The sequence below is a fragment of the Drosophila ananassae genome, chromosome 2R (genome assembly GCF_017639315.1).
Source record: "Drosophila ananassae strain 14024-0371.13 chromosome 2R, ASM1763931v2, whole genome shotgun sequence".
Classification (NCBI taxonomy): domain Eukaryota; kingdom Metazoa; phylum Arthropoda; class Insecta; order Diptera; family Drosophilidae; genus Drosophila; species Drosophila ananassae.
Window position 1 is genome coordinate 19,282,185 of NC_057928.1, and position 23,701 is coordinate 19,305,885.

General features: G+C 43.1%; 3 protein-coding genes across 3 annotated transcripts in view; 2 read left to right on the plus strand and 1 right to left on the minus strand.

The window, feature by feature from the left end:
- Positions 1 to 20,758, plus strand: part of LOC6506993 (division abnormally delayed protein) — a 58,468-nt gene extending 37,710 nt beyond the window's left edge. Inside the window, exons 2-9 of the mRNA XM_001956828.3 lie at positions 9,067 to 9,210; positions 16,442 to 16,565; positions 16,629 to 17,093; positions 17,160 to 17,349; positions 17,737 to 17,912; positions 18,484 to 18,688; positions 18,755 to 18,893; positions 18,956 to 20,758. Coding sequence (XP_001956864.1) covers positions 9,067 to 9,210; positions 16,442 to 16,565; positions 16,629 to 17,093; positions 17,160 to 17,349; positions 17,737 to 17,912; positions 18,484 to 18,688; positions 18,755 to 18,893; positions 18,956 to 19,116 — 1,604 coding nt within the window. The 3' untranslated portion in view covers positions 19,117 to 20,758. The remainder of the gene's footprint in view (positions 1 to 9,066; positions 9,211 to 16,441; positions 16,566 to 16,628; positions 17,094 to 17,159; positions 17,350 to 17,736; positions 17,913 to 18,483; positions 18,689 to 18,754; positions 18,894 to 18,955) is intronic.
- LOC26513876 lies at positions 17,918 to 18,426 on the minus strand. Its single transcript, XM_014910060.3, has 2 exons — positions 18,244 to 18,426; positions 17,918 to 18,170 (listed from the first exon to the last, which is right to left on the minus strand). The coding sequence occupies exons 1-2, from the start codon at positions 18,325 to 18,327 to the stop codon at positions 18,030 to 18,032; spliced, it is 225 nt and encodes a 74-aa protein (XP_014765546.1). The 5' UTR covers positions 18,328 to 18,426; the 3' UTR covers positions 17,918 to 18,029.
- A 263-nt stretch (positions 20,759 to 21,021) lies between the features above and the next one.
- On the plus strand, positions 21,022 to 23,697 carry LOC6506994 (DNA replication licensing factor Mcm7). The gene is made up of 5 exons (XM_001956827.4): positions 21,022 to 21,203; positions 21,263 to 21,635; positions 21,701 to 22,202; positions 22,262 to 23,319; positions 23,379 to 23,697. The coding sequence occupies exons 1-5, from the start codon at positions 21,173 to 21,175 to the stop codon at positions 23,578 to 23,580; spliced, it is 2,166 nt and encodes a 721-aa protein (XP_001956863.1). The 5' UTR covers positions 21,022 to 21,172; the 3' UTR covers positions 23,581 to 23,697.
- Positions 23,698 to 23,701: the final 4 nt, after the last annotated feature.

Consider the following 23,701-nt stretch of genomic DNA (forward strand, 5'->3'; position numbering starts at 1 on the left):
ATGTAGATATTTTTGCAAAAATTCATATAATTTAAACAATGCCAGGGAAAAGCGTGAAGATGATTTTCTGCGAATTTTCCTAGAGACCGGACTCCGGAGATGCAAAGCGAAACGATGACGTCGGCTGGGCGGGAGCTGATAAATAAACAAGCACGTGAATTTTAGAATGCAAAATAAAACAAAACAAATCGCTATCTATACACACACTCTTGACAAACAAACCAGGCGAGAAAATTCTCATGTATGGGCCAAATCTTTGTGGAAAAACTTGGCAAATTTTTCTCGCCCCAAGCGCCCTACGTGATTCGACTAACAAGACCCCCGAAAAATCTAAACCCCAAAGTGTTTGTTTGGGAGGGGATCGTCAGTCCATTGAGTAACTGCCTGACTGACTGACTGGCTGGCTGGCTGGCTGGCTGGCTGCCTAACTGAATGAATGACAGAGTGACTACCTGAATAAGACAATGGCTGTTTTGGCTTAAAACGAGAACAAGTGGAAGGGCCAAGAGAAAGAAGCCGAAATGAAAATCCCCGAAATTGTTTGCTCTTGCCCGCGTTTGGTCTTTTGTTTGGCTTTTTGTTTACTTTGCGGCTTTAACGCCAAAATTCAATATTTATTCTTTTCGATTTACCCCGTTTTTGTCAGTTTTTTTTGGCCATAGCCCCGAACCTTTGCCCTGGCAGCGTGTATCCGCATTAACTTTGATTTTTATGGCGAAAGCGTAAAGTTTTCCCCAGCGATTTGGCCTTGTTTGTGGGCGTAATTGAAAATCTCCATCGTTGAAATGGCCGCAGCTAAATTTGTGAGGCAACTATTTAGTACCGGGCCGAATCGTTTCTTCCTTTTCCTCTTGCACCACCTCGAATAAATCGCCTCCGGGTTGAAGGCTTCCATGGCGCGGTCAACGCGGCGTATGCGCAATTTGTGCTGCACTTGCCTGCGAGGTCTTCCAACCCGTCCAAAAAAAAGCATAAAACTGTCGAAAAGAGGACTTGCGGGCATTTGCCAAACGCTTCAATTCAGCACTCTAGCAGTTTCCTCTTTTTCTCTGCGAAGCGAGAAAATCTGTGTGGGTGAAGGAGCTAGGCAAATATTGAAGCATTGAACACGTTTCAGGTAAATTGCAATTTTATTGTCCCACCTCTCTTGGCCATTGTCTGACGCCGGCCAGATGGAGAAGTTACAGTCCGCACTTGGCCAGCACTTTTATTACTAAAGGTGGAATGAAAGAGAAGTAGTATTTAGTGGTGAACTTTATGTTTTTCAAAGGATTTTGGGCTTGCCTTATACCCTAATAGTAGATTTTCAATCTAAGCTTGGAAATCTCAGTAAAGAGATAGTTAAGACTGTCTTGAAAGCTCCTTTTAAATGCTAACTATGCCAATCGTTTGCTAATCTCATTTCCCTGCCACCTTTTGCGTTACACAATTTAATAAACATTTACGAGACAAAGTTCAGGCAACCCATCGGGTTGGGGCAGGGCCAACTGGCGGAGGTGGAGGTGCTAGGTAAGTGGAACGGAGCTCTTATTGTTGTCATGCAATGCGCAAACACAAAACTAATTGAATTTTTTGTAGCTCTTCTATATCCCAGATATTTTCTGCAAGTCAGCAGAAGGCGGAGTGGCAGGGTGGCAGGGTGGCATGCTGGCGGAGTATCAGAGTGGCAGGGTTTGGCCTTTGTCTATGCTGTACGTGCCACAATTTCTAGTTGTCATGCCTGGTCGTTGTTGCTGGTCGTTTGTTTTGTGTGCCTGATATTGCTCCGTAGCATAATCAACATATAATTAAAAGCCACTAACATGCAACAAATTACACGCCAACTATATTGTAGTTACACAATGCTACTCCCAGCCAGCATCCCGCCCTGCAGCTCCACCCATTTCTATTTTTTTACGGAGCCTCTGTGTCTCCGGACCCGGACTGACCCAAAAATCCACTTTACGCCCGCAAACAAGAACTGCTTTAGGTTTTTATTATATTTATTTTATATATATTTTTTATGCTGAGTCTGGGCCTGGCAGCATTTTTTATTACACGGGGCCCGGGGCCCGGGTAATAGGATGGTGCGTTGCAAGTTCTGTTTAAGTGCTACAACAAAATGTGGATTGTCCAAATAAGAATGTGACCTAATTGTTGTGTTCAAGGGGTTTCTGTTTCTGGTTCTGTTTCTGTTACTGTTTCTGAATTGTCATAATTCACTTTTGTGCTCCACATTTTGTGCCAACTCCGCCAGAAACCTGAGTTGATTGCCGTCCATTGGCTCGGCACATTTGCATTATGTTACAATTGCAATACGAGTGTGGTACTCGAAATACTTGCAACACGAGACATCAGAACTGCTGCCACAGCGTAATTATATAGCCGCCTCTGTCAGATAATGCATCGAATCGGATCGCTCCGTTCCACTTTAGTTAATTGTATAATAATCAAAGCTTATCAGCTGCAGCAACTAGTCGATTTTAATTAAATTTAGAACAATCTCCAGTCGTAAATTGTACGATGTAATGCTCCCTTTACGCAATGGTAAGCCCTGATTGGTTATATTAGCAGCCACTTTCCAAATTATGCCCTCAGTGATTAGTTTTTTGAACCAACTGAGTACCAAGTACGAGTATGCCCAACAATTTCCTATAATGAACTTGATGAGACTCATTTCTTAAGTGCAACACCAGATGCTACTTTTCTTTTATTTGCGGCAATCAGAAGGAATTTGCGTACATTAAGCCTATCACTTTTTTTCGCTTGGCTGGCAATCGCCGGGCCGGCATGACATTTGCTTGGCCCGGCTGGAATGGCAGAAAAACAAGTTAATTACAATAGGATTACCCCGGCAGCAGCGGCAGCAGCAGCAGAACAAAACAAAAGCCAACACAATACCAAAACCAGCCCAGTGGGCTTCCGTTCGTGCGCATATTTTCCCATTGGCATAATCTCATAAAATGGCATTTATGCGGGGTCCCTTCCAGATCCCATGGCCCTCCAAAACGGGGGCTTGTTGATGCGTTAATTTGCATGCAACATGCACTATGATTACCCGCAGCAATTTGCAGCAACATCGAGAGCAGGAGCAGGACCTGGGGCATGAGCAACTAGATCGCCATTAGCGAGGTCTGGCACTTAAAAAAAAACTACAGTAAATCGGAAGTTAATTACTAAAAAATCGATCAATGTTTTATATAATTTAGGTTTGTTTTTAAACTTAAAAAATAAATAAAACTCTTTACGCAATTATTATTTTTTGCAAGTGCATCGCATTGGAATCATCCAGCTGGCCACGTTCGTGGGACAACTGGGAGCCCAGAATTTGTTCAATTTTTTGCAGCTGTTTGTTTGTTTGTTTGTTTGTTGTGGCCTTTGTTTGCCACCAATGTTTGAACTAAAAGGGGGGTGGAGAGTCCGTTCGGGAGACACTCTTCCAGTTGCTGAGCGCCCAGTTGTATAATTTGCAATTGTTTGTTGTTGCTCGCTTCGGATTCAGAAGCAACTCGAGTTGATTTTAATTATAAAATGCTGCTGCATCTGCTCCTTGCTTTTTTTGTAATTGTTTTTTTGTTTTTTGTGTGTTTGGTTATTGTCAGCAATTTCCTCAATTATTTGTTTTCGTTTGTTGCCCTCTTGTTTGCACAAAAAATCCAGAAACAAAAGCGAAATGTTTCGTTTATTTTCGATTTGTGTGTTTAACATTTGCTTGCAACCATCTTGGTGTAATTCGATTTCGATTTCTTTGTTTACTTAAGTATATTTAATGCCCCGGCTCTGGCTCTGGCTCTGGCTCGGGCTCCAGCTCTTTGTCTTTTCCTGGATTCTGTGGCAGCCACAACAGCACTTCATTATGATGGTGAATCATGAGAATGATGATGATCCGGGGATAAAATGCATTTTGCATTTTGCATTTTATTTATAGACTGCATTTGGCATTTCTGATAGATGGATGCTGTTTATTGGCAGCGAGCTCTTTGTTCGCCGCATTTGAGAAATCTTTCGCATTTGAGGAATATCTGCGATCTGTCCGAGGAGACAGAGTGCAGGCCCCTCATGATCGAACCGATCCAGTTTCCCTGAAGCCCCACCATTAGTCCTCCGGCAGATATCCCCCGGGCATTTGCATATAGATTGACTCAGACGGGCCACTGCCGCACCATAAATCTAAATAATTAATAATTGTCACTACTGCTCCCGAGTTGCAGTGGCAAGTGGAGTGGCTTGCCGTTTGCTTTTCAATTAAATTTTTAATATATTTCATGGGGCAACGGGAGATTGTGCAATAATTTTTACATGCAACGCAGACGTGGCGCCAAAATCCGCCTGCCGAAATGTAAGCCAATCTAGCAAGACGCCAAATATGGGGGCATGCCACTCCGTGTGGCACGCATAATCGTAGTTGACATTTTCATTGCAAGATTAGTGCACAAAGTGCAGTGCGTGCAACGGGCCAAGGAAGCTGCTCAGCTACAGATACACAGATACATAGATACAACTGCAACTACAAGATACACTGGTGTGCGCATTCAAATGCGAATGCAAATAAACGGCAAAGAGATTGTCGCCACAGCCGATGCAATAATTTTTACATGCAACGCAGACGTGGCGCCAAAATCTGCCAGCTTCGATGTCAGCAATACCAACACCATCAGCACCAGCCATGTTGCACGTTAGCATCCATCCGTACGGAATTTGCCACACAAATTGAAAACTTATGCGGCACATTAACAATTTACCAACAGAATTGTTGCGATTTCCCGCGTGGCAGCTGCAATGCCACATAATCGCTGCCAAACATATGCAAAATAGCAAATAATTGAAAATTGTAGTAGATAGTGGATGATTTTTAGATTTATTTATGATTGTAGAGTAAAAATTACAATAGGTTAGAAGTTTTAAAAGAGTTTAATATTTTTTAAACAATTATTAAATTATTCTAAAAAAGAAACAAATGCTTAACTCTCGATGGAACAGATAGCCTTTGTTTCTCAAAACTCTTTTGTTTTTCCACCAACAAAAATTTTAAATAATTTAAAATTCCCTAAAGTCAAGCTCCACTGTACTGCCAACCATTTTTAGACATGGATTTACCTGTCATCGATATCTATAACGCTACAGGCAGCTATATGTTTGCTGACATTGATTCGGCTCGAATTAAAGGCAGCTCCCAGACCGCGATAAGATATTGAAATGGCAACTATAGAATTGTGGCCAATAAAAAATAGCGGAATGCCAGATACCAGAGTACCAGCATACAGGAGAGGGCTAAGTTCAACGAACCAGAAGGTGACGTAGACTTTTCCGGGAAATGTGAAAGCGGGAAAAGTCGGGCCTCTGGATCTGCCGCAACTGATGATGATCTATGTGTTCTATGGGACATACGTGTCATAACAGCAAACAGAAATCAACGGACCATAAAACGAACAACAGGCCAAGTGCCTTGATATGGGGTTCCCTAACCCCTAACCCCCACTACAATCGCCACCTCTGACGCTAGTCCACCCCCCTGCCACCATGGCCATTTGTTGACTTAATTGTTATCACTCCTCTGGCCGTTGCACAAATTGTTCGTGTTTGACAAGTAGTTGTCAACAATTTTTGATAAAAAATAAAAATAAGAGAGAAGAAATTATGGTGTGTGACATGCAACCCCCTCCCTGGAAGCCGCAACGGATGTTTTTATTTGGTTTTGTGTTGCAGTGCGCGTTGGACGTTCGTAAATTTATTAGAGAATTTATGGCCCCTGGCAATCGCTCCGACTATTTGCTACGACCTGTGTCGTCTGAAGGGGAAAGTAAATTGATTTTCAATCAAGGCCGTAAATTATACTCCAAATAAACAGCAATATTTTTGAGGGGGATTATATATTAAACCCTCTTCTTAAATAAATATTTTCGATGGGCTGGAGTTTTTCATGACATGAAAAGTTATTATATTTAATATACCCCTTTAACATAATCTTTGGGGACTGTTGGAATTTAATTTTAAAATAGAAATACAGGCACTGGTCTGTCCTTTTTAATTACAGCCAGGTTGGGGGAGAAACTTTTCGACATTTTGACGGGCTTGGAATTCTCTAGGCTCTCCTGGCTCTTGGCTTCATTATTATCAACACGTTTACCGTAAATTGTGCAAATTGAAAACGCATACAAGTGGCATATGCCACACGGAGTTGTAGAATGCATTGCTCTGGGAAGCCAGAGTAGTGGGGAGTGGCGGTGTAAGGACACTCAAAATATGTCAAGGTATGCAAAATCCACTCCCAAAGCCAGAGCCAAGTGTTTTGCGGGCTAAGCGCTTTCTTGGCTGCCAGCCAACTTGGCTAATGCCAAACGACAAGTAACCACAGAAGCCTATCTCTGCCTGTGTGTGTGAGCCACTCCCCCTTCCTCTTTTTGTTCCTCCCAGCCCCTGCCTCCGCTTCGCCAGTCCACAGTGAAGACAATTACAGTAAACAAATTCGCACACGTCGTCAGTTGCATTTGCGGTGACAGGCTGGAAAACAAGGCCTGAAAATATATATATATAGAGAGATGGGGAGGCCCACACAGTAGCACAGTAGCACAGGGGCGTGGTATCAGAGGGGCAGTGGCAGAATAATGGTGCCATTGCCTACTCCCCCCTTATACTCCCCCGGCTGCATCTTTCTTTTTGCGGTCAGGGCCGTGCCTTGGTATTTTTGGCAGAGCATTTCTGGTCATGCATGAGATTTGCATTTTTTACACCCCACTTCGCACAACAAAAAATAAAAGGCTATTTTTAAACAAGCTAAGAAATATGATAAATTGTTATCCTTTTAAAACTTTTTTGTAGGTAAAGGGTTTAATATTTTGTATTCTCTAGAGTAGAATCTTTTAAAAAGGGAGCTTGTTAGAAATCTTAAAAAACTTTCTTAAAAGTCACCTATTATCCTTTAAAAAAATCCCCTTATAACAAATATATTTTTTTCTCAGTTTACTGTTTCTTCTATCGGTTCTTTCCAATTCTCCCCTATTCTCTCTCCCGCTTTTTAGTTGCTCTTCACGTGCTTTGGCAATTTGGCAGCCCGTTGCCAGAAACCGTTTTCTGTAGCATACTTTTCTGGGCCACATCATGATATATGTATGCATCCTGCCCTGTCCAGGACGGTGCGTGTTTCAGTGTGTGTGTGTGTGTGTCATGCATGCACGTTGCAGCAATTGAATTGAATTTCTGCTGCTCGAGTTTTGAGCTCTTGAGTAATAGAAAAAAGAGTTAGAGGCGATGGCCGCAACGGAACGGAACGGAACAGAACGAAAGGAATCGTTTTGAAATGGCAGATCCAAGAGTCAAAAGGAAGGAATTCCCCCAACATTGTACGGAGCAGGTTTAACTTCCACTGGTTTCCACTTACAGCTTCCTTTTTTTTTGTTATTTAATTTTTGTTTTTGACTGAGTGACGCCAGAGAGTCTGCCTCCGGTTCTGGCCAAATGCCATAGCAACAGCTCCCCGCTTGCCTGATTTATGGTCGAGTAGTTGGCAAAACGCATAAACACATCATGGCCAAAAGAGCCCTTGGGGCATCTTCTAATCGATAACTTAAACAATGCAACCGAAGGGACAACAAAAAAACTTTGAAGGAAACCAAAACTAAAGCAAACAAGCTAGCAGGGAATCTGTTTACATTCAGTTTCTGTCAATTTTGATTGACTGATTGACTGACTTTGGGTCAATCGGTGGGAGATATCCAGTAACTGAAAGGCAAACCTTTTATGCCACCAAGTCGCCTGTCAGTTGTCGGTTGTTTTCCATTTCATTTTCCATCCATGACTGGCAGCGGAATATGTGTCACGGCCTTGCGGTCGATGGCATCACGGAGTGAAAACTATTGAGAGGCTCACTACTTGTGAGGCTGTTAACTGCAAGTCAAAATAAATAAAAATAGACGCTGATGCAGTCAGCATCGGCCTTTTGTCAAATTCATTTCAGTTGCTAATTTTACGACGGCAACATATGGCCACCGAATCGGACCACTCATCCACGAACTCATCAATTTGCATATGAATTTCTGTAGATGATGGTGTCTGGGCCGGCACTCGCATTAACATCGTGTAAGGGCCATTAATTTAAATTATAAACTATAAAGACAAAACTGGCAGATAGCGAGGCAAGAGCCGAGGCAGATCCATAAAAGTCCGTGTCTGTTGTTGTCATTGCAGTTGTCATAAAAAGCTTGTCACACGATTTGTTTCTCTACAAACTTATGATGGGATTGTGGAAGGGGCACTCGCACACCACAGAGCCTCCCACTCATTAACACACACATATAGTCTCGGATTTTATTGCAGTCCGTGAAAAAGTATTTGGCAGATACCAGCAATCCCCCAAAACAATTCCCTTTCAATTTTTGCCCGTAAGCCTTGCCAATCAACTGGCTTTTGTTGGCATATATATTGTCCAATTCGGGGGCTTCTTTCTCTACTTTTCTGGGGCAGAACGATTAGTTAGCTGGAAATCGTTTTAGCCCAGTTTGTTTCCTTGCTCTGCTTTCAGCTGCCAACTATTCATTGTCATTAGCGGAATGTGGCTCTTATTTTAGTGGAAACTGTGCGACTTTGTGGCATGCGGCGAGTTTAATGGCTGGCATCGGGAAAACTGCTCCGATTGTCAGCAACAAAATTTGCAATTATGAGCAATTTAAAAGTTATTAACACGACCGCCAATGACGAAACAGATACAGTGTAGTTCCTACTTCTCGACGTATATTTTATAGTGTACATGTGGATAAATTGGTAAGCCCACGCGGCGGCATTGCAATTGTTGTGGTTGTAGTTGTAGTTGTAGTTGTAGTTGCCGAAGCTGGCCAACACGCCCACTGCCAGTTTAGAGCCATAAACAATTAAACGAGACAACCCACACGCCCACGGCCGACGGAGAGCAAACATTTAATATTTGATTTTGATTTGTACGATAATTTGAAAATGATATGGGCGCAGCAGAAGATGATCTGCCATGTGGGCTTCAGACAAATGCATTTGTAGTCTATAAGGTTTAAGTTAATTGTGGGCACTCTCCATAAAAGGCAATTACTAAATCCTCTACTATGTCCTTTCTATTTCCAGGAGCCGTTTGCGGCGGAAGCTGTTGCAACAATGCCACCGAATCGCAGCTCCGGGAAAAGGCCTCCGGAATGTTCGAGCAACTGCTCCACCACCACACCAGCAGCCTGCGCGGCGTCCTCGAGACGAACGCCAAGCAATTCCAGGGTGAGTACATGATTCTAAGCCGGGCCCAAACGGATTAGACTGAAAGCGAAAGGGACTGGGCCGTGGCCGGAGCTGGGGCCGGAATGGCGGCCTTCTATGCAAATCTCTCAGCGAGTCTGGAAAGTTGCTAGGGACTTTTTTGCACGCGATAGACCAGAGCATATTTTCGTGGCAATAAATAATTTATCATATGCAAATTTTAGCCTTCCTCAGATGACGATAAAAACTTTTGCCTCGACTCTGTCGAAATGGGAGTCTTCTCTGGCTGGGAAGCTAACCAAATTAAAGTTGAAACGCGAAATGCGAAATTGATTTGTAATTTTGTATGCTGATCAAAGCGGGGGTATATAAAGTAAAGTACATAAAGTATATTTTATATACTGCGCTGTCAATTCATAAACAAGCCGAGGCTGTTTGCAAATGCAGAAAACGCCACGCCGACTGCATCTAATTAAAAAAACATTAAATATTGCCGGCGTTGCTGTGTGTCCCTTTTCGTTTTTTTTTTTTTGTTTTTTTTTTAGAAAATTTTGCAAACTTTGTCTGGGTCACGTTTTGGAAATAGCCCCTTTATGCCACTGCCCCCTCCTGGGGCTGCCCGATTCACACAATGCCTGCAAATTGTTGTCGTACACGCTGTAAGTCTCGCTTCACTTTAAGGCAAAAGTTTTTTGGGGAGCCGACTTCATTGTTGTTTTTCCTCCGGCTCTGGGTCTGCAGTTCTTGGAAATGGGCGCGCATTCAAAAATACTTTAAAACACGCCCTCCCTCTATATACACATTCTCACAAAATGTTCTTTCCGACGGTGTTTAAATTTGTTTTCATTTTGTTTGCATTTTATGAGCTGTCATCAGATTAATTTATGCAATCCCATTGATTCATTCTGACGGGGGCTCATTAAAATCGGTGGCTTCTTTTCGGCAGCAGGGTGAATCAAATCCGAAATACATATAGAATATTTTACGAATATAAGGGGTAGTCTCTCCAAATAATTATCATTCAATTTGCATTTGCAAATCGTACAAATGATGAGGTCATGCAAGCACCACGTTATGAGAAAATTAAAATGCAATCAGCAGAGTCATTTAGCTAAACAATCAGGCATCAGTGTAACAAATTATTGAAAACCAATTGCGGCAACAATTTATTAAAAAAGTATACAAGTATCACTACAAAGTCAGTGTTTGTTTGATGGATGAACAAGGTGCAGGTAATGTTCTCAGAATTAATTAATTATTTCTATAAAGAACCCCGAATGGTTGCCTGCAACTGATATGGCAATCATCTGAGGCAACTGTCCTTGGTCGTCTGGCACTGATAACGGGGCTTGGCTTGTTGGCCAAAAAGTTGTGTGGCATCACGAGCACTCTTACTTGCAGCAGAGTGGCCATAAAAATTGATTTACTTTCGCGCAGCACACCCGGCGTATGCGTGATGTTCTCCACCACAGAACACTCCCTCTATTTCGAGCAGCTCCAAAAAAATGCGAAACTATAAAACTTTATGCATTTCTTGGCAATCGCTGGTGCTATGGCTCTTTCTCTGCCTGCTGAAGATGGTTAGTTGGCCGTCTCTGCGGAAAATAACGCATAAAATATTATGGTATGCGAAATAAATGCATATTTCTATTCCGTGCCATAAACTTGCCAGCTACAACAGCTTGTGGCATATGCAATACAAGCCAGCCGCCAGTCGGGTTGCTTCCTTCCTGTTCGAAGAACATCCTGTATTCCTTATGCGGATCCCCTTGCTGCAACAAACCGCCCACAATCCCCCCTCTGGATTTCTTCCGTTTCCGCACACCGCTTTGTTGCAACTCCTGGCCTTTGGCGCCTTTGTGTTTCTGCTTTGTTTGGCGTATTATTTTTAAGCAAGTATTTGCGTATTTAAACACGTTCCACAGCTTACGAATTATATGGGACCGTGCCCCCCAAATAACCCCAATCCGCCTCAGATCTGCTCCTGCTCCCCCTCCCAAAGCCCCTACTCCGCCAACGCATTGCGTCTCCCCTTGAATGCACTTACCACGTAGCTGCCGACATCGTCATCGCTGATGCCCTCTTACACTGAGAAATATTATTTATTTTCGGTTTTAATAACTCCAGTTCTCATTATGGAATATCATGGATATCCATTATTTTTTCCCCAAGTGCCTTGTCGCCTCACGTGCTTAATGCGTCTGCTTGCCTCCCTTGGCTTTTTCTCACCTGCGCTCCCCTTGGACTCTACGCCCATGATGGGGCAGGGGCGTGTGCCTGCATAAAAGTTCCAAATGCTGACTTACTGCTCTGCCAGCACAACTTTTGCCCCTTTAAACAAAAAAGAAAAAACAAAAAACGAAAACAAACCGAGAAAAAATAAAAATGGAAGCTGCAGAAATTATTTCTTTATTTTTGTGGCAACACACAGCAGCTGCAATAGCAACGAAAATAACAAAAAGCAGTGCGTGCACTTTCATAAGTTGCAACTTTCCCGCTGCTGTTGCTGCTGGTCCTCCTTAAGGCCAGGCTTAAGTCTTTTCGGCCATATCTTGTACTCAGGACCCTGCCCGGATGGCTGCCTTCTTGTCTTTACGGCTAAAGTGGTTTTTTTGGCCGCCATAGCTTGTTAGCCGGCTTTTGTTTGCCTTGTCACAGAGTGCGAGTTGCAATCTGCAACTGGCTGCTGGTTGCAAGTGCCGTGCCCCAAGTAGGTTTTAGTTTGATGGCTACCCGAGTGCTGGTAGTGCTGGGAGTGGCAAGAGACCCAAACAAAGCCATTTTAAAACTGAATAATTATCACATTTTTTCGTTTTACAATTTTAAAAGCTTCGCCATCCATATGTGGATAGACATTAGCAAAATACATACAAGTTTATTAACACATTAAAAAATATATAAATTTATTCCATTTACGGGGATATTTTTGGCTCTGAGCTAAGAGAGATTTTAATCAAGAGTGATGTCTTTTAAGAAATTGGCTCACAACTTAAAACTTGTTCTCGCATCTTTGAGGTTTTTTGGCGACCTTCGGGCTGCAGCTTCGATTTCTCAATGAAATCGACGGAAACTGGAGTTGAGAGTCACCTGCAAATACACAAAAAACTGAAAATAAAACGCCCCCGACTAAAACCAGCTTTCAATTTAGTTTGTCTCGAGCTCAGCATTTATAATTATTTGCGTATTTGACAAAACCAATAGCCAGTTACTAATGGAGCCGTCTGCGACTTGACAAAAAACTTAAATTTCGACTCGTTTCATTAATTAACAGAGCTCGAGCTGGACAAAAAAAAAGCAAAATAGTTGGAGCCATTTTGTCTACCAGTTGCTGCTATCCATTTATACCATATATAATTACCATAATTAGTTGTTTGGCAAATTAGAAGTCGAAAGCTTGCGCTTGTAATTAACGCCAAACCAAAAACGGAAGGCAACTGGCGTCCACTTCAACAAAAAAACAACTGCACCTCAGATCAAATAACTCACAAAAGCCATTGATGCATATGCTCTGAAGCATTTCAATATGTCAGAGAACCTCCAACGTTTCTGGTACCTTAAGTTATCCCAGCTTGAGAGTCATCTCCCCCCAAGAACAATGAAAAGTCATCCAATTACTTTGACATTGTGTACGGGATCGCCTTGAAGGGTCTTGGTCTTGGTCTTGGGCTTTGGAGTTTTTAGCCTGGCCAAGAGCAGATTGCCAGAGGGCTGTAGCCTGGCACAGCTGTGGGAGTGGCTAGCTGGAAGGCCGGATAGCCGGATGGTTGAATTGCTAGGTTCTGGGATCCCTGGATTGCTGGATTGCAGGGTTCTCCGCCAAAAGGGGGGCGTGCCGAGTTGGCACGCCTGCAGATAGCTAGTTACAATATGCATCTACATGCACTTAAGCTGCACGGTGGGGAGAGCATAAAAATTATAACTTAAAACTCCAAGCTCTTAATGTGAAAATATTCTAAAAATAAGAAGCTTTAGTCTTAAACCATATTCTATATAAAAAATCAAAAATATGTAATCTTTAATCAATTAGTTATCTCTTAACCAAAACCACTGTTCTTATCCAACTTCCTTCTGGTCTCTGTTGAGTTTTTTCTGCCAGACGGACAGACGACAGACTCTTGAGGGCCAAGAGAAACCTGCCTCTCGGTTCGCAACGAAACTAAACGCGGCTAAAAAGCTAAGCCCGCCAAGAAGCAGCTACAAAAAATTGGTAGAGGCTAGAGGATAGAGGACTGGGGAGCACTAACAAAGTTGCCATGGCATTCATAAGGCGGCAACAGCGGATACCAGAGCATCCAAATGGGTGGAGTTTGGTGGGATGGGGATGGGGGGTTGGCTTACCAAATACAAAAAAAAAAGAAGAAAAAAACAAAATATACATGCATATAAAATGCAAATAAAAAATGCGGCAGATACTAAAATTGTAATATCCGCACAGGAACACAACAACAAACACAAACAAACGCAGCCCCAAGGAACAAAATAAAACTAAACCTGTGGGCTGTGCTTGGCTTTTTTATATTTATTTTTTTATTTGTATTTTTGATGTGTATGTGTGCCGCATATTTTTAGTGGCATGGCGTGGGAAACAACAACAGAGTGCCGCAAACAGAAAAAAAAAAAAACAAAAAAAGAGCATGGACCGCGGTCGCATCTGCCGCGGCCACCTCCGCACCGCTTTCGGGGCTTGCCCCAAAGGGGAAACTGGAAACCGGTCGCCTGATCGCCTGGAACTTGGCATGCTAATCTCGCTCCTGCTTCGCCTTCTGCCTTCTGCTATCCATAGACTTCTAATGAAGCAATGAAGCCAAGTCGAAGCCTTTTCAATATTAACTCCAGTGCACAGAGAAAAACTAACCAAACTAAGCTTAGAATAAAGATAGCTTAGAATGATAGATAGTTTTCTTAACCCAAAAGTCTGAGCTCTTCAATAACTTTATTAAATACTTCTCTTTCATTAAATCTTTAAATCTTAAAATCCCCCTTTTTATAAACAAACTTGTAGCGCCCGGAATGGAGCTTGCCCGTGGCGACTTTTCGAAAAGGCTCCTCTGGAGAACCAAAAACTACCATCTGCATATACATGCTGGCCGCACTTTGTTGTCTAATTCAATTTCATTGTCTGTTTGCCCATTAGTACGATTTTCCATGTGTGACGGACTTTTTCCCCTCTACCTGACAATCTATTTAGAAAAAAATAGTAAAAGAAAAAGCCAAGCTTAATGAAATTTTCATGTTTCATTGGGAAAAGCATTTGGAGTACTTTAGATTTGATTGTTGGCAAAAGATACAAAGATACGAGATACAAACGTATCCCTGCCCTTGGTTAATTGTCACTGTAAGAGCAACAGAGATGGGCAGCCAGATAGCTAGATAGAAATTGCAATTAGTTGCACAATATATGTAAACGGACAGCAAATTGCATATGTAGGCTTGTGCGCTTGTGTTCGCCCGCAGGTGAAGTGCTGAGTTAACAATTTATGAGATACAAAGATACAAATGTAACCCACCTGGGGCAGCCTTGCCTTGCCGGCTTGTGTGTGTGGGCCTGGCCGAAACCCCAAACTTAATTGAGCATATTAAGCCAACAAAAGCAGCTGCAATAATACGAATACGAATATCAAGTATACGCAGCGTTGAATGCTTCTGGCTGCTTCAAGCAATTCCCAATTGTCGTCGAAGAGCGAGTTCATTAAAATTGCAATTAGGCTAGCCGAGCGAAGGAAATGGCACTTTTGCTACACAAATAGCCCAAACAGATAATGGAAATTGCCTTTTGCTAGTGGCTTCTACACAGTAGTACTATACACAATCAATAAAATCTATTTGGGGAATGTCAGGCGTACTTCCTCTTACCAGCTTCCCAGCTATCCATCCCCGGGACTTGCCCCCTGGAGGCATCCGATGTCACACGGTGTGAGAATATATATCAGCGAGTCAACACGTTTCGCCCGGCGTGTTAATAATTAAATGCTTCCGCCAGTCAACGGCTTCATTTTAACTATGCCACGTCAATGAGATTAGCGACAGGATGTGCTCCTCGCACTGCTTTGGTATCTTTATCTTTGTATCTTTATTGTGCTGTGTTATTGATCAATTGATTGGCATTGTTAGTCACTTCTTTATCTTTATGCAGCTTGTAGTTTTGTTTACTCTTCGGCTTAATTGATTAATAAGAATACTGGATATCCTCTCACTCGGCCCTAACTCGTTAGTTTTGCTAATTAAAAAGGGTAAGCTCTGCTCGGATGACGCATCAAAGGCCATTAGCCGATAAACCCGAGAACACACAACCCGAGACATCCCATCCACACTGGTGCTGCTCCAAGCCAAGCCCAAAACTCGGGCTGAGAACGGAAATGCTTCAACATCAAAAATCAAAATGAGCCGCAGCCGAAGAACACACAAAACTAAAAGGAACCCGAAAAACAAATCTGGAAACATATATTTTCTGTGTTTGGTTCTTTTGTTGCCAATTAACAAAGAGATTGACACTTTCGTTTGAAAACGATATACAAGACAGCGTATTGCAATTTAGAGTTTGTCGGCCAGAGGGCGGTGGCTAAGAGGAGGGTGAGAAATCAAACGCCGATTTGACAGTTTCTCAGAGATATATACAATCTGAAATCGGTGTGGTTTTTATGCAGATATCCCAGCGACACGACCTCGGCCATTTGTAATCTGCGATAATGACAGGCTGCCAGCGAATGGTACCTGTATCTGATTCTGTATCTGTATCTGTGTATCTGCGACTAAATGTATCTGTGTGTATCGACAGCCAATCTGCGTATCCAAATCAATTCGCACAACTGCCGCTGACACATTGAAAGATAACATTGTGACACATTAGATTCTTGTTTTTTGTTTTATTTTGTGGCGTTCGAAGTCTGTGATTAGTGTCGGAATATTAAGAGAATTTATCGTCAATTGATTGACAGTTTGGCTGGCAATTAAATTAACCTCCTCTCTGGATTCATAGATTTTCATGATATTCATATTTAAGTTTCTCATATCCAAGCGAGAGATGTGTATTTCATTAACTAAAAGCCTTGGTCTCTACCATCTCCAGGCCGAGTCCCAGCCAGGCCATTAGAGCGCGAGTTCCACAAATCCCAGCAGGCAGGAAAAGTTTCGCGGCAAAGTGATTAAATTTCGCTACGAATAACAATAACAATAGCTGGGGCAATACTCCTTTTTTGTTGGCCCCACTTCTATGTGAATCCTTGGCTATAATCTCTTTCTTTTTTTGCGGCAGGTCACGTCCTGGAATTGGCCCAGCAGTCGGAGAACAGGACACTGGCCGTCTTCTCGAAGGTTTATACGCGAATGGTACCGCTCTCCCGCATGCTGATCCAGCAACTCTACACGGAAATCATGAAGTAAGTGCTCAGGAATTTTATTGCTAACCGAGTTTAATTAAATTGCTCCTCCCCCACCTCTAGCCATCTGATTTACACCTCGAACTATACGAATGGCCAGCACAGCGGCCGGGGCATCGGCAGCATCCAGAGCGGCCTGGAGGACGCAGTTCATCAGTTCTTCGTGCAACTCTTCCCGGTGGCCTACCACCAGGCGGTGCACGTCAGCAAGAACTCCTACGGCGAACTGCACGATGACTACATCAACTGCTTGAAGCACCACTTTGACGATATGCGTCCTTTTGGGGAGATACCCCGGGAACTGCAATCCAGTCTCGTGCAGAGCGTCCACCTCTCGAATGTCTTTATGAAGGCCCTGCTGGAGAGTGCCGAGGTACTGAGCGAGGCGGACAGTCTCTATGGGTCACAGCTGTCGGACACCTGCAAGATGCATCTCCTTAAGATGCACTACTGCCCCAATTGCAACGCCCACCAGCCGTCCAGCAAGGAGACAAAAGTCTGTCACGGTTATTGCATGAACGTGCTGCGGTAAGTTTCTCAGATTACATTTTTACAACCGATACTTAATTCTGTTGCTTGGATAATCCTTTGCAGAGGCTGCTCGGCGGAATATGCCGGACTCCTTGACAGTCCCTGGTCGAGTGTGGTGGACGCTCTGAATAATCTGGTTACCAGCCACATCCTCGCGGAAACCGGCATCATCAATGCCATCAAGCTGCTGGACTCCAAGCTCTCAGAGGCCATAATGCATGCCATGAAGAACGGACCCGAACTGGAACAGAAAGTAAGCAGAAATCAAGCTCTTCCATTTTCATTTAATTATGTCCCAAGGACGCATTCTCTTAATGGTTTAATTGCCGTTTAATTTATAAACTTTTTTTGATCGAATTTAACGAATTGACATTCAGTTCCGGAATCATTGAACTTGTTTCGTAGTCTGCCCGAAAAAAAAGAAATATCAAGCGATTGGCATGTCGTGGGGAATTTAAAATGCAAAATTAGAGTGGAGGAAGGCCGGAGAGTCCAGAAAGTTGCAATTTACATGCTGGGCGGTGGACACACGTGCTGCTTGCATGTGCCATTGCGATTAGCAATCGGAGGAAGTGGAGCTCATCACATGCACTCCCCTTACCAGTTTTTTAAATTCTTTTTTTTTCCACCTATTTTCCAGGTAAAGAAGACCTGCGGATCACCTACCCTTTCGCCATCGCTGACCAGCGAACCGGAAACGAGGCCACCACAGCACAAGGGCAGCATCAAGTGGGCCACGCCCCCAGACCCAGGAATGGTTCGATTCCTCTCCACCATCGACAAGACCAAGGAGTTCTATGCGAACATTGTGGAGAAGTAAGTCTTTTGTTCTTGAGACGATGCCACTAACTTTATTCGTTTCTATGGGTGTCTTATGAGACAAAATACACCGACTGACCGAACTATAACCTTTTAAAGGAACATGTTTGGAGGTTAGGCGTTCTTCTTCTTCTTCTTGGGGCCCAGTATCATCTGGATGACGTCCTTCAGGAGGCAGAAGTACAAAGGTGCCACAATGGAAATAAAGAAAATCAGATTGGCGATGCGGCCATTTTTCACTGCTAAGCGGCAACCCTTTAAAATAATTATTTTTCAACTTTACTATTTTTATTAAATTAAATTATTATTAAATGTCAGGATCACTTACATGGCGAGGTACATGTTCCAGGGTACGGTTTATGCAAAAATCATGGGCAATGTGATGAATCCACAAGACCAGCTCCTTGAACATTTTGTAATTCGTTCTTTTGTGTTCTTAAGTGATATATTTAATGTAATTTTTAACAACGTAAATATGTGTATATGAGACAACTGACAAGCGGGCAATAACAATTAAAGTTAAAAAACAGGCCTACGAAGTTCTAATTTTATTTATTTTATTTTGTAGCTTCTGCAATGAACAGTACTCCCTGGAGGATCGCTCCTGCTGGACAGGCGATCGTTATGGCGATTATACCCAACTACTGATTGGTCCAGGACTGGATAGCCAGCGCTACAATCCGGAAGTTCCCCTCAGGTCCTCGGCACAGCTCACTACACTCAATGAGCTTGTGGACAAGTTGATTAAAATTCGCAAAAACATTGGAGCAACGGTAATGTTTTATTATATTTTTAATTTATAGAGATAAATATTTATTTATTATTTTATTTACAAGCAGGTACCACCAAACAGCATACAAACACATGATATACAAAGCGATATGGGCCACGAGGGCTCTGGAGGAGGCGAGGGTCGTATCGATGACGATGAGGAGGACTACAGCAGCCAGCATGGTTCCGGTGATGGATCCGGCGATGGTGAGTTATAGGGAGCGGGTTGAAAATAGGACTTTTAATAATATAATCATATCCCTCTACAGGTGCCACAACCATTGACGATACGGACATCACCACCAACGAAGTGGATGACCGCAATACCCATGGCAACACAAGTGGGTCGAACTCGCTGGGTCCTGCTCTGGGCACGGCGACGAGCCTGCTCCTCACTCTAGTCACAATACTCCTCAGTAGATGTAGTTAAGGCCACTGCTGGATCCTCAACCCTAAAACCCACAATCATAGCCCCCAAGTCCCCAAAAGAAGGGATTATACCACAAAAATGTGGATCAACTTTAGCCACAAAATCGGAGAGAAACAGCAAATGCACAAGAATCGAGTTGAATCATTAATTAATAACTATTATCATTATTATTATTATTTGTGTAATTCTTAAGTTGTTAAAAAGTAATTTATTAGGAGCTAAGCGCATTCATCCAGCAATCGATCGACTAACAAGCACAAATAATCCGAAAACGAAACCGATACCGAAACTGCAAGCCCTGATATCCTTCTAGCTTTTTCCAAATCCAAGTTTTTGAGCTCATCGAATTTCCAAAAGGCAGAATCCAACTAGACTTGTGTGCCATATAAATGTGTTGGATATCTGCACTGAAAAAAAAAATAATAAATTAGAATCAATCGAAAAATACTAAAGCTAATTAAAAATTAAAGCAATCCTCTCCCTTAGAAATGTGCAGTTTGTTCAGATAAATGTTAAAAAAAAACTTATAATCGTAAAGCTCAATGTTCAAAGCAAGTTGTTCCTTTTCGGTGTAATATTAAACAAATAGAATCAAGAGAAATCAGAGTTATAGGCACCACGTTCAATCAAGAAATAAAAACAATATTATACGTAAAGGATATAAATCTGTTAGCTATATAGAACTTGAACGAAATTTTTGTTGTCTACACACTGTCTTTCGAACTGAACAATTGAGAAATTTAAGCGAATGGAATTTAGTTGAGTAAAACGCACTTTACGGAAAAACTAGAAGACTTACAGCTTTATACGCAAAAAAAAATGGAAAACAAAAAAAGCAAAAAACAGAAAATCTATTGATATATACGTATATTATATAATATGTAGCATTATTTAAATTATATGAACAAAGAGGATAGACCTTGAGGTAATGTCATGAAATGCATTCAGCTAATTAGAGTTTATGGAGGGAGTCTAGGTGCGTTCGAGACCGCAGAGGAGATTTAAGCGCACAAAATCACAGTTCGCAGTTCGCGTTTTGCAAATTCAAAAAATGCATTCAAAAACGAAACTATTGTTGCAATCTTACAGATACTTTACAGTGGGCACAGCGCTGCGGCATCAAATCCAAAGGGGCAGCGCTTGCAACACTCTAAAAAAACAAACAATACAAAAAAACAAACAATATATATATACAAAATAATTAAATCGTAAAATATATATGCTAGTGCGTAACATTGTAACGATTAGCTCGTAATGTGTAAAAAGCAAAAATCAGTTGACGGAGAACAACAATTTAGTTAGTAGCAAATTAACAAAGGAAGTACCGCCGCCGAACCGGTATATATATGTATCGCTATATCCATATATCGCGGCACTCTATATGTATAATTATTATTTGTATCATTATTATTTAACTATTGCATGTGATTAATAATATTTAAGTTAAACGTAAATGCAACATATTAAATCGTAACTTATGTATACCGCTAAAGAAGCAGAAAACAGCAATGTGCGACACAAAATCATCATCGTTGTTAATCTATTTGAGAGATAAATAACAGAAAATTGCACTAAAAACATAAATGTACTACTTTTAGATGCCTAAAACAAAACCAATAATAAATAATTATGTAACAAGAAATTCAAGTCCAAACGTTTATTGACATCAATGCGCAATGCTATGTAATTGATGTTCCAGTACACATTTGCTCGAAAACTTTTGTAAATTTCATTTAAAACCAAGAAATAAACGTCAATATTTGAAATTCAAATTGAGCGCCGTGGGTTTTTTTCAAAAGGAAGAAGTGGCGCCCCCTTCGACAGCCGAAATACGAAACTAAGGGAACAGTGGGAAATGAAACACATATGTTGAAAAATATCGATATTTCGATATATGTAAATAATAGCTATCGTCATCACTAAAGCATTTTTGGCGGGAAGCATTTCCACTGTTTTCCTCGCATTTCCTTGCAATCAGCGTCTCCGAAAACATCTTTAACAGCAGCTGTCTGTATTTATTGTTATCCGCCAGCTGCACTTTTAAAAAACAAAGAAAATGGCACGACGCGACTATGCCCAAGATAAAGGTGAGTGGAAAAGAGAAACTGAAGTAAACGCAAATACCAAAAACATGCATTTCTTTCAGAATCTATCAAAACCTTTTTGTCGGAGTTCTGCAAATGCAACGATGAGGATGGCAAGAAGGAATTTGTGTATGGCTCCCAACTGGTGAAACTGGCCCATCGGGAGCAGGTTCTAATCACCATCGATCTGGATGATTTGGCCGAGTTCAACGAGAGCCTGGCGGAGGCAGTGATCGAGAATTGCCGGCGGTACGCGTCTATTTTCAGCGACGTTATTGCCGAACTGCTGCCCAGCTACAAGCAGCAGGAGGTGCACGCCAAGGATGCCCTGGATGTGTACATCGAGCACCGGTTAATGATGGACGCCCGCACCCGGAATCCCATGGAGCAGCGCGATGAGCGAAACAGCTTCCCCGCGGAGCTGATGAAGCGATTGTGAGTAGGAGAGGGTGTCCTTTAATTTCCCGCCAAAACTAATGTATTGTTTCTTTTTCCTTTAGTGAGGTGGGCTTCAAGCCGCAGTCTACGGAAAAAGCGCACTCCATACGCGAAGTTAAGGCCCAGCACATTGGAAAACTAGTCACCGTACGTGGCATCGTTACCCGCTGCACGGAGGTGAAGCCCATGATGGTGGTGGCCACATATACATGCGATCGCTGCGGTTCGGAGACTTATCAGCCCGTGAACTCGCTCTCCTTTACCCCAGTGCATGATTGTCCTTCGGATGACTGTCGGGTGAACAAGGCTGGCGGTAGACTGTACCTACAGACGCGTGGTTCCAAGTTCATCAAGTTCCAGGAGCTTAAGATTCAAGAGCACAGCGACCAGGTGCCTGTGGGTCACATTCCCCGCACAATGACCGTGCTCTGCCGCGGGGAAGTAACTCGCATGGCTCAGCCCGGTGACCACATTGTGGTATCCGGTGTGTTCCTACCACTGGTTCGCAGTGGCTTTGCCCAGATGATTCAAGGTCTGCTGTCGGAGACATTCCTGCAGGCTCATGTAAGTTGTTTATCCTTTTTCCTGAATAAATAGGTTTTTAATCCTGAAATTTCTTGTAGCGCATTATTTGCATCAACAAGAACGACGAGATCTCGGAAAAGGATGCCGAACTCTCACCCGAAGAGCTGGAGGAGCTGGCCCAAGATGACTTCTACGAACGCCTGGCCACCAGCTTGGCTCCTGAAATCTACGGTCATCTGGATGTGAAGAAGGCTTTGCTGCTTCTTCTGGTAGGAGGCGTGGACAAACGGCCGGACGGCATGAAAATCCGTGGCAACATCAACATTTGCTTGATGGGCGATCCTGGTGTGGCCAAGTCCCAGCTGTTGGGCTACATCAGTCGTTTGGCAGTGCGCTCCCAGTACACCACCGGCCGAGGATCCTCAGGAGTGGGATTGACTGCAGCAGTGATGAAGGATCCGCTCACCGGTGAGATGACTCTTGAGGGAGGAGCTCTGGTGCTGGCGGATCAGGGTGTGTGCTGCATTGACGAGTTCGACAAGATGGCTGATACTGATCGTACGGCTATCCACGAGGTCATGGAGCAGCAGACCATCTCGATAGCCAAGGCGGGAATCATGACCACTCTGAATGCTCGCGTTTCCATTCTGGCGGCTGCCAATCCTGCCTTTGGTCGCTACAACCCCCGTCGCACTGTCGAGCAAAACATCCAGTTGCCAGCGGCTCTGCTCTCCCGTTTCGATCTGCTCTGGCTCATCCAGGACAAGCCGGATCGGGACAACGATCTGCGGCTGGCCAAGCACATCACCTATGTCCACAGCCACAGCAAGCAGCCACCCACGCGGGTCAAGGCTCTGGACATGAATCTCATGCGGCGCTACATCAACCTGTGCAAGCGCAAGAACCCAACCATTCCTGACGAGCTCACGGACTACATTGTGGGCGCATATGTGGAGCTGCGTCGCGAGGCGCGAAACCAAAAGGATATGACCTTTACTTCGGCCAGGAACCTGCTGGGTATTCTCCGCCTGTCCACGGCTCTGGCTCGTCTACGTCTCTCCGATCGTGTGGAGAAAGATGATGTGGCCGAGGCGTTGCGATTGCTGGAAATGTCCAAGGACTCGCTTAACCAGATACACGAGCACCAGAAGGGACAGTGAGTATTGCTTTAGCGGCCTCTTTGGTTTGTAGTTCTGATTGATATATTCTTTCTAGCGTTCCCAACACCTCCGATCGCATCTTTGCCATTGTTCGGGAACTGGCCGGTTCGGGCAAGGCTGTGAAGATTGCCGACATCATGGATCGCTGCACAACGAAGGGCTTCAAACCCGACCAGGTGGACAAATGCATCGACGACTACGAGGAGCTCAATGTCTGGCAGGTCAACATGGGACGCACCAAGATCACCTTCATGTAGAAGTTCCAATCATCGTACAACCTAGCTATTAAGTTTTTGTATTTTCATCGATCGTTACTATCATCTATTACTTTCTACAATTCATCCATTGTCCTAAATAAATAAGAATTAAATATTTGTC